The 13,495-nt window shown below is 37.7% G+C and overlaps 3 protein-coding genes across 6 annotated transcripts in view; 1 reads left to right on the top strand and 2 right to left on the bottom strand.

Moving 5' to 3' along the window:
* The first annotated feature begins 83 nt into the window (after positions 1 to 83).
* On the top strand, positions 84 to 3,502 carry LOC136344317 (threonylcarbamoyladenosine tRNA methylthiotransferase). Of its 2 annotated transcripts, XM_066291635.1 has the most exons (11): positions 84 to 246; positions 657 to 786; positions 842 to 1,059; positions 1,113 to 1,249; positions 1,316 to 1,435; positions 1,590 to 1,754; positions 1,809 to 2,082; positions 2,201 to 2,401; positions 2,456 to 2,531; positions 2,583 to 2,810; positions 3,072 to 3,502. In XM_066291635.1, the coding sequence occupies exons 1-11, from the start codon at positions 224 to 226 to the stop codon at positions 3,135 to 3,137; spliced, it is 1,638 nt and encodes a 545-aa protein (XP_066147732.1). In that variant the 5' UTR covers positions 84 to 223; the 3' UTR covers positions 3,138 to 3,502. The 2 variants fall into 2 exon arrangements, with proteins under 2 accessions (XP_066147732.1, XP_066147733.1); XM_066291636.1 differs by lacking the exon at positions 84 to 246 and having other exon boundaries at positions 659 to 786; positions 827 to 1,059.
* Positions 3,503 to 3,637: 135 nt separating this feature from the next.
* Positions 3,638 to 6,944, bottom strand: LOC136344326 (uncharacterized). Of its 2 annotated transcripts, XM_066291667.1 has the most exons (7): positions 6,920 to 6,944; positions 6,690 to 6,827; positions 6,396 to 6,489; positions 5,240 to 5,547; positions 4,986 to 5,173; positions 4,067 to 4,254; positions 3,638 to 3,836 (listed from the first exon to the last, which is right to left on the bottom strand). In XM_066291667.1, the coding sequence occupies exons 2-7, from the start codon at positions 6,720 to 6,722 to the stop codon at positions 3,736 to 3,738; spliced, it is 912 nt and encodes a 303-aa protein (XP_066147764.1). In that variant the 5' UTR covers positions 6,723 to 6,827; positions 6,920 to 6,944; the 3' UTR covers positions 3,638 to 3,735. The 2 variants fall into 2 exon arrangements, with proteins under 2 accessions (XP_066147764.1, XP_066147765.1); XM_066291668.1 differs by lacking the exon at positions 6,920 to 6,944 and having other exon boundaries at positions 6,396 to 6,531; positions 6,690 to 6,902.
* Positions 6,945 to 8,252: 1,308 nt separating this feature from the next.
* Positions 8,253 to 13,495, bottom strand: part of Egfr (epidermal growth factor receptor) — a 53,534-nt gene continuing 48,291 nt past the window's right edge. For both annotated transcript variants that reach the window (XM_066291633.1, XM_066291631.1), the window contains exons 3-10: positions 13,105 to 13,308; positions 12,444 to 12,902; positions 11,809 to 12,090; positions 11,348 to 11,751; positions 10,772 to 11,074; positions 10,492 to 10,694; positions 10,194 to 10,435; positions 8,253 to 10,094 (exon numbers count right to left, since the gene is read on the bottom strand). In XM_066291633.1, coding sequence (XP_066147730.1) covers positions 9,533 to 10,094; positions 10,194 to 10,435; positions 10,492 to 10,694; positions 10,772 to 11,074; positions 11,348 to 11,751; positions 11,809 to 12,090; positions 12,444 to 12,902; positions 13,105 to 13,308 — 2,659 coding nt within the window. In that variant the 3' untranslated portion in view covers positions 8,253 to 9,532. The remainder of the gene's footprint in view (positions 10,095 to 10,193; positions 10,436 to 10,491; positions 10,695 to 10,771; positions 11,075 to 11,347; positions 11,752 to 11,808; positions 12,091 to 12,443; positions 12,903 to 13,104; positions 13,309 to 13,495) is intronic.

Genomic DNA, 13,495 nt, shown 5'->3' on the forward strand with positions numbered 1-13,495 from the left:
GAACACGGCAGCCATTTTGTAAGCTATCTTTAATACAGGTGACATGAAGACGCTTACAATGTGGGACACTTTAACGAATATGAAAGTAATATCTTGGTTTGTCGAAAAACAGTGCAAAAGAGATACAGAAAAGCATAAAACCACATATTTTATCTACCTTTCATTAATAAAAAGTAATTAAAAAGTTTAAAAAATAACGATTGGGCTATTACGACACTGTACAATGGAATATGTGGAAAATTCTGGGTAAATACACGTTCCCTTTTTTTTAACCGAATTATGATGAAATAAAAAATCCTCAACAAAGTCGACAACCGTTTGTACGTTTGCTTTTGCTAATAATTACTAATGCTAACGTTTCAATAAAAACGGTATCGCTGCAAAGATGAGGGTCGCAGGTTTGAAGAAGTGTTATTGAAGTCTATGCATACCCCATCAACACTATTAATTTTATTTAAATTGTTAGTTAATTTAATCGTTAAAAATAAGCAGTTTTTGGAAATAACCATCCAATTCTTAATAATCTCTACTTCACCTGACTCAACCAATTGCATGGGCTGGCTATCATCAGAGATCAATCCAATTATTTAAAACTCAGTTCACGAGGGTTAACCCAATCTAGATCATCATTTGCAAAAAGCTTTATTTTCGTGCAGATCAAACATGGAACAGCCATGCAAGGAAATCATAGAAGACATTGAAGATTTAATATCTGTTCAAGATATTACTCCAAATGATAGATATAGTTCCAGGAAAGATGTGAAAGTAAAAGCTCGAGTCAAACATGTAATTATTATACATACCACTTTGATTGAAAGTTTTTTAGCTGGTTATTTTATAGACAGACCAAGCCAGATCTGCACCAATTGGTGATAATATTCCTGGAGTTCAAAGCATTTACATTAAGACATGGGGCTGTGCTCACAATAATTCAGACTCAGAATACATGGCAGGCCAGCTCAGTGCGTATGGATATAATTTAACTGAAGATGAAACCAAAGCAGATTTGTGGCTCTTAAACAGCTGCACTGTGAAAAATCCTGCAGAAGATCATTTTAGGTGATTACCTATCAAATTCTCTTTTGTTGGCTCTTAAATTGGCTTTAATTTAGAAATGAAATTGAATCTGCAAAAAGATCTAATAAAAGGGTAGTTCTGGCTGGATGTGTGCCTCAAGGAGCTCCAAAATCTTCATTTGTGCAAGGTTATAGTATCGTCGGTGTACAACAAATTGACAGGGTTGTAGAAGGTACATAATTTTTGATTGTGGAAATGTACCAAAGGCTTCTATACAGGATATATTTTTTTTGTTTAGTTGTTGAAGAGACTCTAAAAGGTAATGTAGTGAAACTTTTGGGAACTAAAAAAGAAAATGGAAAAAAGAAAGGTGGGGCTTCTTTGTTGCTGCCAAAAGTTCGACGAAATCCATTAATTGGTAAGAGCCGTATAACAGTTTATTTATTTATATTTTTCCATAATGGGTCTTAATTTGTTTTCTGAAGCCTCACAGATACGTGCTATAGTGCTCTTATTTGAGAATTATATATTTTCTTGTTCATGAATTGAAATTTTGAACTAATTTTCTATAGAAATTATTGCCATAAATACGGGATGTCTGAATCAGTGCACCTACTGCAAAACGAAACATGCAAGAGGCGATTTGGGTAGTTATCTTCCAGAAGAAATTGTCGCCAGAGCAAAACAAGCTTTTGAAGAGGGCGTAGTTGAAATTTGGTTGACCTCAGAAGATACAGGTATCAAGTCTTCGAATTTTTGTTTCAAATGTGAATAACACTCTTTTGAAACAGGAACGTACGGACGAGATATCGGATCATCACTGCCAGAGCTGCTTTGGAAATTAGTGGAAGTTATACCCAATGGTTGCCGATTACGGCTGGGAATGACCAATCCCCCATACATTCTCGAACATTTAGATGAAATCGTTAAAATTATGCATCACCCGCGAGTTTATGGATTTTTACATGTTCCCGTACAAAGCGGCAGTGACCAAGTTTTAGCTGATATGAAACGTGAATATTGCAGAACTGATTTCGAGCATGTAGTACAATTTCTACAAGAAAGGTGAGAACTGTTGGATAAAAACATAGGGAAATGAAATCTGGATATTACTCGCAGTTAACTTTAAGGCAAGATATATTTCATCCGTAAATTTTTAAAAACAGTGTTTTAAATTGGTTAGGGTACCAGGGATGACTATAGCGACAGATATCATTTGCGGGTTCCCTACTGAAACTGAAGAAAATTTTGAGGAAACTATGAGCCTCTGTGCGGAGTACAAGTTTCCTAGTTTATTTATTAACCAATTTTTTCCAAGGCCTGGGACACCTGCGGCATTAATGCCCAGAATAGACCCTCAAGTTGTGAAAAAGCGAACTAAACGGTAATAATGCCATTATTCATGTTTGCGACCAATCTTATTACCTTTTTCTGTTAGTTTAACGGATTTGTTCTACACTTACGAACCCTACGGCCACAAAGTGGGCGAAATCCAAGATGTTTTGGTAACTGAGGTAAAAAGAGTTTTTTCATCATCATTCGGGAATTTCTATTTGGTCTTATAGGTATCTCACGATAAAAAACATTACGTCGGACATAATCAATTCTATGAACAGGTTCTTGTTCCGATGCGGGAAGAATTTATGGGCAAAGTGGTGAAAGTGAAAATAAAAAGCGCCGGGAAATTTTCGATGTTGGCGGAACCTTTGGATGAAATAATGATGCCCGGATTGATAAAGCCTTTGGAAAAGGGTGTTATAAGTGGATTAAAAATGGACAAAGTGGATAGTAAGGTAAGTGATGCATGCAAATTATATTAGTGTTGTCGTATATGGCCTTTTGCTATAGCCTCGATTGAAATTATCATGGATCACACTTTATTTAAAATTATGAAATTAGAAATATCTCAAAAAGATGATTCATCTTAAACGGTTATTCTTTTAGCAATACTGGATAATTTTCTGAATCTCGTTTTTCATTAGTGAAAAGCTATATGTGTGTTGATCACAGTTATACTTTCCGGTGTGGCAGAGTTTTTTAAGCGTTCTTTTCAGATTTGGATGCCTCTCATCTTGGTCGCAATTAGCGTTTTGCTTCGACTCTTCTGGACATTTTTATGAAGACCTATCACATTTCAGCTGTATATTTAAAATTTAAAGATGGACAAGTTTGTGGGTTAAAATTAATGGTTAGTTTCAGCACTTTTGGCGAAATATAACCAAAATTAAGATCGATCCTTCCTCACGTTTGAATTGTGAATGCATATTCGATTGGGCCTATATAGCATCCTTTTAAATAAAGGCAAATATTCTTTTACCATCCATTCCCATATTCCATGTTATATTCCTGGAATCGCCTTTTTTCTATACCTCATGTCAGGGACCATATTTCTTTTTTGCAAATAAATTTTGGATTTAATTTCAGGACATCTTCAAGCATTGTGATGACGTATTATGTGCATTGAATAAAAAACAATTCAACTTAATTACACGTTGTCTAGATTTTTATAGCATCCTGTCGGTAGTTATTGTTTGGTATGTTGGGTGTTTAGAAAGTGTAAAAAAGTATATATACAAGAGGGGAATATGTAAACACATGCCAAATATTGGGTATTAGGCGATTAAATTATTTCAACATAAATGTATACAATATTTTAACCCCTTGTTTGAAGATTTTCGTTGGATCCATTTTCCTAAAAGATTCTATTATTACACCTCTTCATCCATAGGACACCGTATACCCCATATTTTTCATGAGAGTTTCTTTGATGGCCGGTTGCAGCTCTCGTTGCATATAAGAGGTTAACAAAGATCTAATTCCTGAAAAGGAAAGTTGTTAGTTTTATACACAAATGCTATAGTATCGGACGTTCTTTCTGGTACTAGCAATGTTAACACTTTGTGATGTTGTGAGCAATAAAGATTTTATTATCTTATTTAGTTGCTGAATGATCAACGTGCTGATTACTTTGCTGAGAGGTTAACACGTTACCAGTTTTTTGATTCGTTGATTTTAAAGTCACAATAATTTTATCTCTTGCAGTACAAACCCCTTAGGAAAATATCCTCCATTTCTCTACTAATTTCTTCGTCGTCTTCAAGTGGCGGTTGGTCTCTCCGTTTTATTCCTGGTTCACATCCGTAAGCATAAACAGAAATAAACCCCGGCTCAAGAAAATGGCTATCGGTTTTCACGTTAAATTGGCCTCTTTCCCGTCTGATCGGTTCAGTATGGAAGCTGAAGATAACAGTGATATCAATTAATGTATTTTGTATACAGGGTGGTCGTTTGTGAAGCTCAACTGCGTGGGTCTCGGCAATCATAAAAGATACGAGGTTGGTTAAATTGGCCGAAGTTGCCCAATTTGGGTTTTCAAAAATATGCCGCGTTAAAATTTGAATAATTTCGATAACTTCTAGAGTTTTTCAAATCTGAAAGCAAACATAAATATCGCATTTTTGATTTTTCCTTTAATGACTGACTAATAATTTTTCAAATTTTGAAACGATATACTTTTAAACTCAAAGTTGTGTTTGAGAAAAAAAATTAGTATTTTTTAAGTTTAGCACTTCTACACAGGAGTATGTACAATGAGCATGAAATAAATAATATACACCAGATAATTGAAGAGATTAAGCAAAAAGTAACGTTTGATATTCAAATATGGCTTCAAATTTTGACAGTCTTTAAACATCGACATGAGTCAAGTAGTTGGAAAATGGTCCATTGAATCGTTCCTTGAAATCTTGTCAGCATAAACATCGGGGTCAACATTTTTTCTTCATTTTGATCGTTGCTACATATCCACCCAGTCTTTTGTTTGCAAGAATTCTCGTTTCCAAACCGACAATAGCCGATATTTACAGTTTCATCGATAACACTTAAGCCATTACATCCTGCCTTTATGCAACTAATAATACACACACACACTTCGTACAATCGAATAACATTTTGAGCATTTTTTTTACCCAATTCCGGCTTTCCTGAGTCGCAGAATCATGTTGCAAGTCTCTTCAGGGTTGGGAGATAGTGGTTCTCTCTGCCACTGATCGTCGTTAAACAGATTCACTCTCCCGCTTATTGTTAGATCGTTGAACAGAAGTCGCGTCTCCAAACTGTGATTGATGGGATTGAACGAACATCTATCGACCCGAACCTACATCAATTTTCCTCTATATAAACATTTTTTAGTTTCTATAGACTAAAAAAAAAAATCACTTACCCAACTTTTATTGGGAGGTAAACGAACTCTCATGTCTGTCACATACATATCTAGCGGGGCAGTTCGTAAGGGTTTGTGGAGGGTATATCCACTGAGTCTTAACAGACGTTCCTTTGCCACTTGTCTTCGTCTAACAGTTTCCAGAGCTTTTTCCATTTTTTCGTTGCACACCTTCCAAGGTTCCCTGTCTCTTTCGCGAAAATCTGGCGCAGGATAGACGTTGTTGGTGTCTTCTGTGGACGATTGGAGCGGAAGAGGGAATAGTGGAGGCGGTGGATATTTATCGTTTTGACGTGACTCTGTATCAGCTAAAAAATACTCAATTGAGATTTTTAAAATGGCATTTTTTGCAATCGCTCGATATTTAAATGTAGATTTTAAACGTAATTACTCTGCGTTCAAGGAAACAAATTATTTATTTTGTAGTGAAAGGATTCCGTGTCTATTGTTTACGTTAAATGTGTCCGTCATTTCATGCCAAATTTACTTCGCGATCGAAACGAGATTGCTCACTATAACGCTAGAGAAGCATTTGCAGCAGCGTCAACGATAAAATTACATATTTATTTTTAAAAATGGTTCTTAATCATATTTTTATGTTGTATTGTGCTTCTAACAAAAAATCTTTAATTTTCACGTGGATGAATAATTTCATTTTGATTGGGTGCTGCTTCATTGATACTGTGTTACGATGTCGATGGTTAGTTCAGGTTAGTGCAAACATGTATTGATCTTGACAAAAGGCAACTTTTTTTAACAGTTTTTGCAATGTCCTCTACGCCGGTTTACCCTACACATTTTGTTTTTAAAGACTATTAAATATCATCCTCGGCTTAAAAAATCATGAGCCTGCGAACATGTTAATCATCGACATGAGCATATTTTTCAGTCATACGTGTAAATAATTAAATTTTTATTTAAAAAACTAAATTCGCGACCGTTAAGTCTTGAAGCCTGGAACACGATTTCAATTGCTTTGCTGTTTACACGAGGTATTTCACATGAGTCGTATGATATACTGCCATTTTTCCCCCAGTTGCAGTCACCCCCCCGATATTTTTATTTTTCAAATTTCTACATTTAAAACGTTCAATTTAACATCCCGATTTTTATTATTATTCATCCGCATGATAGCTGTGATATCTTGAGGTCTTACCTGGTGGCTGAAATATTATTTCCACGTCCTCGGGTGACCTAATGGATGTCGTTAGGTCTGCCATACTAAGTGCCCATAGGAACCACATCCACTTCTGCTGGTACATATCGAAATGTTAAAAATTAGCCATCAACGGCTGGAAAACGAACAGAATACAGTTTTTTCAGATGTATTGAACTATTGGTGTCAATATTATTTCAAAATACAACGTATTTCTAAAATCGTTCTAAAGCTCGTACAAAAAACTCGATGCCCTGAAACGAACCCCACACAGAAACAAACAATAATTAATACCTTATGGGTTATCCGAAGCAAGGACCTTAACATCCACAAAACGGCATATATATTGGGAGAGTTCTGGCGAAAGCGAACAAGAAATTTCTTTCGAGCTCTTCTCGAATCGGTTCTCGGAGAACAGCGCGGAATGACTGACTAGCAAAATGACAAAATTCGACTTAAATTAGTGGAGAGATCTCGTATATTGTCGAATGGAATTAGAGCGTTAAAAGAAATAAGATACACACCGTGCCGGCGGTTTCAATCGAGAAGAAGTCGAGCTGCAGACTGAGGCGTCGAAAGAGAAATTGTTGTTCATATTATACAATAAAAGAAGAACCACATGATATATTATTATTATTGGACTATTAGGTGAAACGTCTTTTGTTTGTAAATTTCACAAAATTAGATGAATTTATGCGGAAAGAAGCGAGAAAGGGATCAACATTGGGCCACCCTTGGGGTAAAAACAGGAACTGTCACGTGCAGAGTGTTTTGCTGGTGGGAAAGTAGATGAAAATACCAAGAAAGATATTTTGACAAAAGCACGTTTTGAATTTTAAGCACAACAGTAACAAGTACGCAAAAAAAAAACATTTTCGAAAAATTTTTCAAAATGTACAAGAGTTCGTCTTGTTAACAAACGTCTTTTTATAAACTTAGAAATCAACATTTTTATTTTATGTAGTCATTTACTCAACAAGTGAGAACGGTGTCTTTTCCGCTCCACGATTTTGATGTATCACCGACCTCTCTTGCAAATCAAAGTTCCACGTTCGTCCCCGTCTCCTTATAAAAACTTGATGTATTTTATGAATTTTCCGAAAAGTGATTATTTTCATCGAACTATGCATTACTCACCTGAAGTGCTTGTGTTCTTCGTGACGTTTTTATTTTTGCTCACTTTAGACCCTGAAACAGATTACATTAACAGCAAAGAACCACATTACATAACCGTTATCATATTTGTAATAACTAAATTAATAACGAGTAATACTATTTAAAAAAAAGCAGAAGTTTTTCATTTCGTTAGTTCGACTTCGTTAGTTTGCAGTTTGTCGCGCAATTCATTATTTGCTTTTTTGTGCCACATGAAATATGCAACGAGTTTATAACCCAATACCAGATTAGAAATTGGGGTTTCGGTTTGGTTTTTGTTTTAGACACTTTGCGTTATCTTCACTGTTTTTTCGTTTCACAAACTTAGTCACAAAGCGATTTGCTCTATCTATAACAAAATACTCAACTAATTAGCGCGCGCACTCGGATATAGCAACTACGGTTGGGCATTCGAGAATTGCGAAAATCGTGTCCCTTTTGCTGGCCAATTTCCACTTAAATTGGTAATTTTAAGACTTTGCACAAGTCGGGAGCCACATTCTCGGATCTTGGGGGTAAAATTGTCTAAGCGAATTGACGTCAAAATAATCTCCCCATCTTTCTCACTCCCCCAATTACAGTTGCTATAAAATCAGCTGCGTCGCTGGAAATCTCTACCCGCCATATTCGTCTGCTCTTTCAACGGTCACAAAGCGTCGATAGGTAAGGTTTAGTGTTTCGTGGAAAAAAGACACTTAAATGTATAATTAAATATATGTTTTAATTAAAAACCGTATAAATGTATTTCAATGAGTGAAAATAGTCAATATACAATAAAGGCACTTTTTCATATACAATAATGGCACAGATTTAAGTGCTACTAACAAGCCGTTAAAGTTACGCATTTTGAAAAATTCGATTGTTGATTGTCATTCAGTAAAAGGAAATGAAACGTTTGTCGTGTATTAAAAATCAATACTGGAACAAGTTATATTTGAATTTCGCACATTGTTGCGTAGGACGTAAGTACAATATGTAGGTAAAAATAAAGCTATAACAACTTAATAATAATAAACATTAGACAGAAATGAGATTTGATCTGAGATTAGTGACTAAAATAAAATTAATGATACTTAAAAACGAATCAACTAAAAGTTAAAACCAGTTGTTGTTATTATTTAAAATGTACAGTAAAATATTATCACAGACAGAGGCTTTTGGGCAAGAAAATTTAGGAATGGCTCAGTTATTTTCCCTCACAACTCGCCCAATAGTTTATTCGAAGATTCAATTGAAAACTATCAAAAACATCACGAGTCAATAGCAGATTTCTGAAAAATCTATCAAATTAACTTTTTTGATAGATTGGCAGAATCTTTACCGAATCGATCCCCTTTTTACGTCACACTTCGTTACTATGTACAATAAAACTTCAAAAACAACGTACAGTCTTAATCTGCATAATTGGACAAGTTTTTGTAAAATTGAATTTATCAAAATTATCGTACAAAAACCTGCCGATTTGTCTCTATACAAATTAGTCCATTTTTAAACAGAAAAATGGCACCTTTCAGTTATTGTCATCTATTGACCTGTAATTGGATAGTTAAACCCTAAACACTAGTTAAGTAGCTTCAGTTTTAACCAAATCTGAACGTAAGTGATTCTGAACAAGTCGTACGTAGCGTAACCAACCAAATCAGGTGAGCATTCATAGAAGTAAATAATTATTCAGTCATACCGGTACATTATGTTTTAAGTATCCGTATACTTAAGACATATTAGCGGTTTTCTCATAGATTTAAACTAATGCCCGCCAACGGTAATACGGGACGCAACGTACTAAACTTATTGCAGCGTTTGTGCGATTGCGCAAACGCACATCACACAGCCTTTTCGGCACGAAAGTACAAAAGGCCATTTTGTTTGTACGTCGTATCAGTTCAACGTACCGCAGCTGCAGCCCTCAGTTGCCAGAACTCTAAAAAGTATCCAACAGCTTTAAAAATCTTATCACGTAAAAATCCCCAAAATGATCCATTTCAAACGATGGCCGCGTCGTTGCCCTTTTGTAACGGCTGTAACTCTCTTCTCAGCCGGTCGAAATCGTTGTAGCACTCGTGATCGCTCTCCTCTTCGCTACTTTTCGGGGGGAGAAAACCGTCTTTAGGAACCTCACTCGTTCCGGGTGATGGTGGAACGGCGAAGTCTGAAACGTCGGGCAAGCCCACAGTTTGTGCCGGTGCATCGTTGCTCATAAGGTACTCGGGATTGTCGATGTTGTTCTGGAACAGTTCGGAGTAGTTTTGGAAAAGGTTGGGGTTGCTGACGTGGTCCGTGGCATTCTTAAGGTCCAGGTAGGTGGAGGTGCTGTTCTGTTTGTGTTGTGGGGAGGGCATCAGGTAGTCGTCTTCGTCTAGCGGTAGTTCCAGTTTTAGATTCCCCACTTGGGCTTGCGATTTTCCACTGGAATCGTATTCGTCAGAACCGATGTCCGGTTCGCCGAACTTAAGAGAGTCTCCGCAGTATTTGATCGAGGACACGTCTGATTGGGTGCTTTGAAGGCTCGGGTTGAAATGCCGATGATGTATGCCTTGATTGTACCTAGAAACGTGAAATATAAATCATTTATTCGTTGGAAATACGGGACTTCGTGGGTGCGCGACTGTTACAGAATCGATTGAACGTTCGCGTTGCACGTACCTGACCAATTTATGATTAAGCTGGTTTTGCGAATTTGGATACATGGAGCTACCGTCTGACGTGACTGGTTGGGAAGAGTACCACCCTTTATCGGGCACAGGAGACACGGACATCATGCCGGACATACTGGTGGTTCCGGTACCATGGAACGGCATTCTAGATTTGGGTTGGTGGAGGTAGTCATCTGTTTCGGATATATCAATATTCTCTGAAGCAAGCGATCTTACCATATCTCGATCGCTCTGCAAACGAATCGATAATGAGGTATGTGGGAAATATTCTTGAATCGAAAACCTACCATGGGCGTACTTAGCCCTCCTTGTAGCCTCATATACCTATCTCCGGGTATTATTAAGTATCGGCCGGGGTCAAGAGACATTTTCGAGAAATCCTCTTCGAGCTCTTTAAAGCAGGGCCGACTTTCGGCGTCCAGCATCCAGCATTTGACCATTATCATGTACACATCGATGGTGGCGATGCTTGGTTGAGGAAGCCGCTCGCCTGAAACCAATGAATTTATAAAGATCATCAAATTGCCAAACCGATTGTACCCTCAATGTATCGGTCGGAAAACTTACCGCTTTCTAATAATTCAGGTACGTCTCTCGCAGGAACATTATCATAGGGTTTCTCTCCGAAGGTAAGCAACTCCCAGACGGTAACTCCAAATGCCCAAACGTCCGATTTATGGGTGAATATCCTATGCTGGATGCACTCCAGTGCCAGCCACTTGATGGGCATTTTTCCCCCATCCGCCCTATATTCCTCCTCGTTGTAGTCCAGAAGTTTTGCCAATCCGAAATCCGTTATTTTCACACAACTCGGTTTTTGAACCAAAACGTTTCTGGCTGCCAAGTCGCGATGTACGAACCGTTTTTCCTCTAGAAGAGTTTTTTAGTTAGCAATATATAATATAACATAGAAGCGTCTGTTTTCATAAAAGGTAGATGATTTTTTTTCTGTATAAATAGACATCAGTTGTTATATTTCAAGCGGGGGGGGGGGGGGGGGGGGGGGGTCTTAGGAATTTTGCGGATGTCGAACTTTATTATTATATAAAAATTATGCCAAATTGAAATACCTAATGCAGACTACTTGCCATTCAAAATCGTGTCGGGAGAAAAACATAAGGAACTGACATTCTTAAATCTTACCTAGGTAAGCCATTCCTCTGGCGATTTGAGTGCACCAATTGAGCATTCTTTTAGAATCGATTTTATCGCGATTTTTCCTGACGAACTCCAGTAAACATCCCAAAGGCATCAGCTGGGTGATGAGCATCAACTGCGAAGTCATGCACACTCCCAGCAACTTTAGCAAATTTGGATGGTCAACGCTGGCCATTATGTACGCCTCGGACAAAAACTCTTTGCTGAGATTGGAATTTGCATCGTCTCGCAGTATTTTAATGGCCACTGGGATTTTCGTCGAGTGTTCCCCATCTACGGCCCACACACCTTGGTATACCACCCCGAAGGCTCCGCAGCCCAGTTTGTTGGCTTTACGGATCTCGGTTTCTTTAATCATGCGGAGCTGCGCTGCGTTAGGCAAGACATTGCTGTAAGAAACAAAACTGTTGAATGCGGAGTCAAAATTATGCGGTGATGTTTTCTACCTTGGGCGCAAAGGTTCATTGTCTTCATTATTAAGGGCCATGGCCATCGTCATGCGTAATGCGGTTTCACTCATTTTCTCTTTTCGTTGGCAGTAAATTAAGACCCCGATGAGCACCAAGATCACTAGAATTCCTGTGACGATGCACACTGCTACAATAACCACGTAAGTGGAACTTTTGGTCTCCGCCATTGACGAACTTTCCTTTTTATCTGAACAATATGACTCTGCATTCTCCGAAAATATCCTCTCGGGAAAGTTTTGAGGACACGTTGACACGCACCTGAAATTAATTTCATTTAGTTCTATTCTGTCGTAGGCACCAGCGATATTGTTCCATTCCAAATTATTTAGAAAAAAATCGGATTTTCGGGGAATTTAACCATTTTCCAGTTAAGTAAAGACAGCAACCGATCTTCACACAGCAGTGAAATTAGAAACCTAAAATTTGCCAAATTTTAATCTGCAGAATTCTTGTGTCAATGAATATGAGGCTGGAAATTTAGCATTTCTAATCTCACTCTTACGTTGAACTTGAATACAGACACTGTCCATTATTATTACAAAACCATTGGTTTTCCCGCTCCCGTCCGATTTTTAACGTGTTCAAATGCCACATTAAAAAAAAATTCCTACTTGAAGGTATTGTTGGGGCTGATCAAATTTTCGTCATAGAGTTTGAAATTTTGACAAATAACGCAGTTTTCGGGTCCTGGTCCATTACAACCCCGGCACTCTGGGTCGCAAGCGATGCAGACGTGAGTAGCGATATCTGGATAATGATCGGTAGTACATTCGTCTTCGCATTGTTCTCCCTTTTTGAAATTGGTGCACTCCTGGCAGATGAATTCATGAAAGCCATATCCAGTACATTTTTTACACCTTGGGTGGCATTTTCGGCAAATGGCCTTTCCGCTTAAAGTCTTCAACGAAGATTCTTCTTGGACCTGGGGACCGACCCATTCGAAAAAGTAACCATCCGGGCAGGTTTCGTTTTGGTGAAGACAAACGTCCACAGTGACGTTTTCATTCATTATGGCCAGTTCGCAGGAGGTGCACCCTCCTAGGCCTACAGTATTTTTGGGTCCGGTACATCTACAAATGATTGTGTTGATTAGATTCTTAACGCGAAACATTTTCAGCAATTTATTAAATTTTTTTTGTCTGAATAGTCGTTATAAATTGCTACAAATAAAGTATTGTTATAACTAATTTGGTCGTTATTATAACATACAATGTCAACTACGGTTCTGTAAGTGAACTCCTCTGGTACAGCCGAAAATTCAAATTTACTCACCCATCAACGCAAGTACTATGGCATGGCTTGCAAATTCCATTTTCCACGTATTTGTTGGTGGGACATTCTTGGACGCAAAACGGTCCATCTTTGAAGTTCTTGCAGGTGGTGCAATTATCGGGACCCGGTCCATGACAAGAAGAACCGCATTGCGGATGGCAGGGCTTGCATTCGCGATTGTCGGGATGGTTCGCCCGATAAATGCTACATTTGTTTATTGGTTTAACAATGCTCTGACTACCTCTTAAATATACCTATTATTTGCTACGACTGTCAAAACGTTTAATTGTTATTTAATCGAATATTTATTAATTATCTAGTAAGTATATCGATGACGACGAGTGACGAAATTGGCACCATTAACGTGTCACCATAATCAAAATTAACACGA

Source organism: Euwallacea fornicatus, chromosome 17 (assembly GCF_040115645.1).
Source record: "Euwallacea fornicatus isolate EFF26 chromosome 17, ASM4011564v1, whole genome shotgun sequence".
In the NCBI taxonomy this organism is placed as follows: Eukaryota; Metazoa; Arthropoda; class Insecta; order Coleoptera; family Curculionidae; genus Euwallacea; species Euwallacea fornicatus.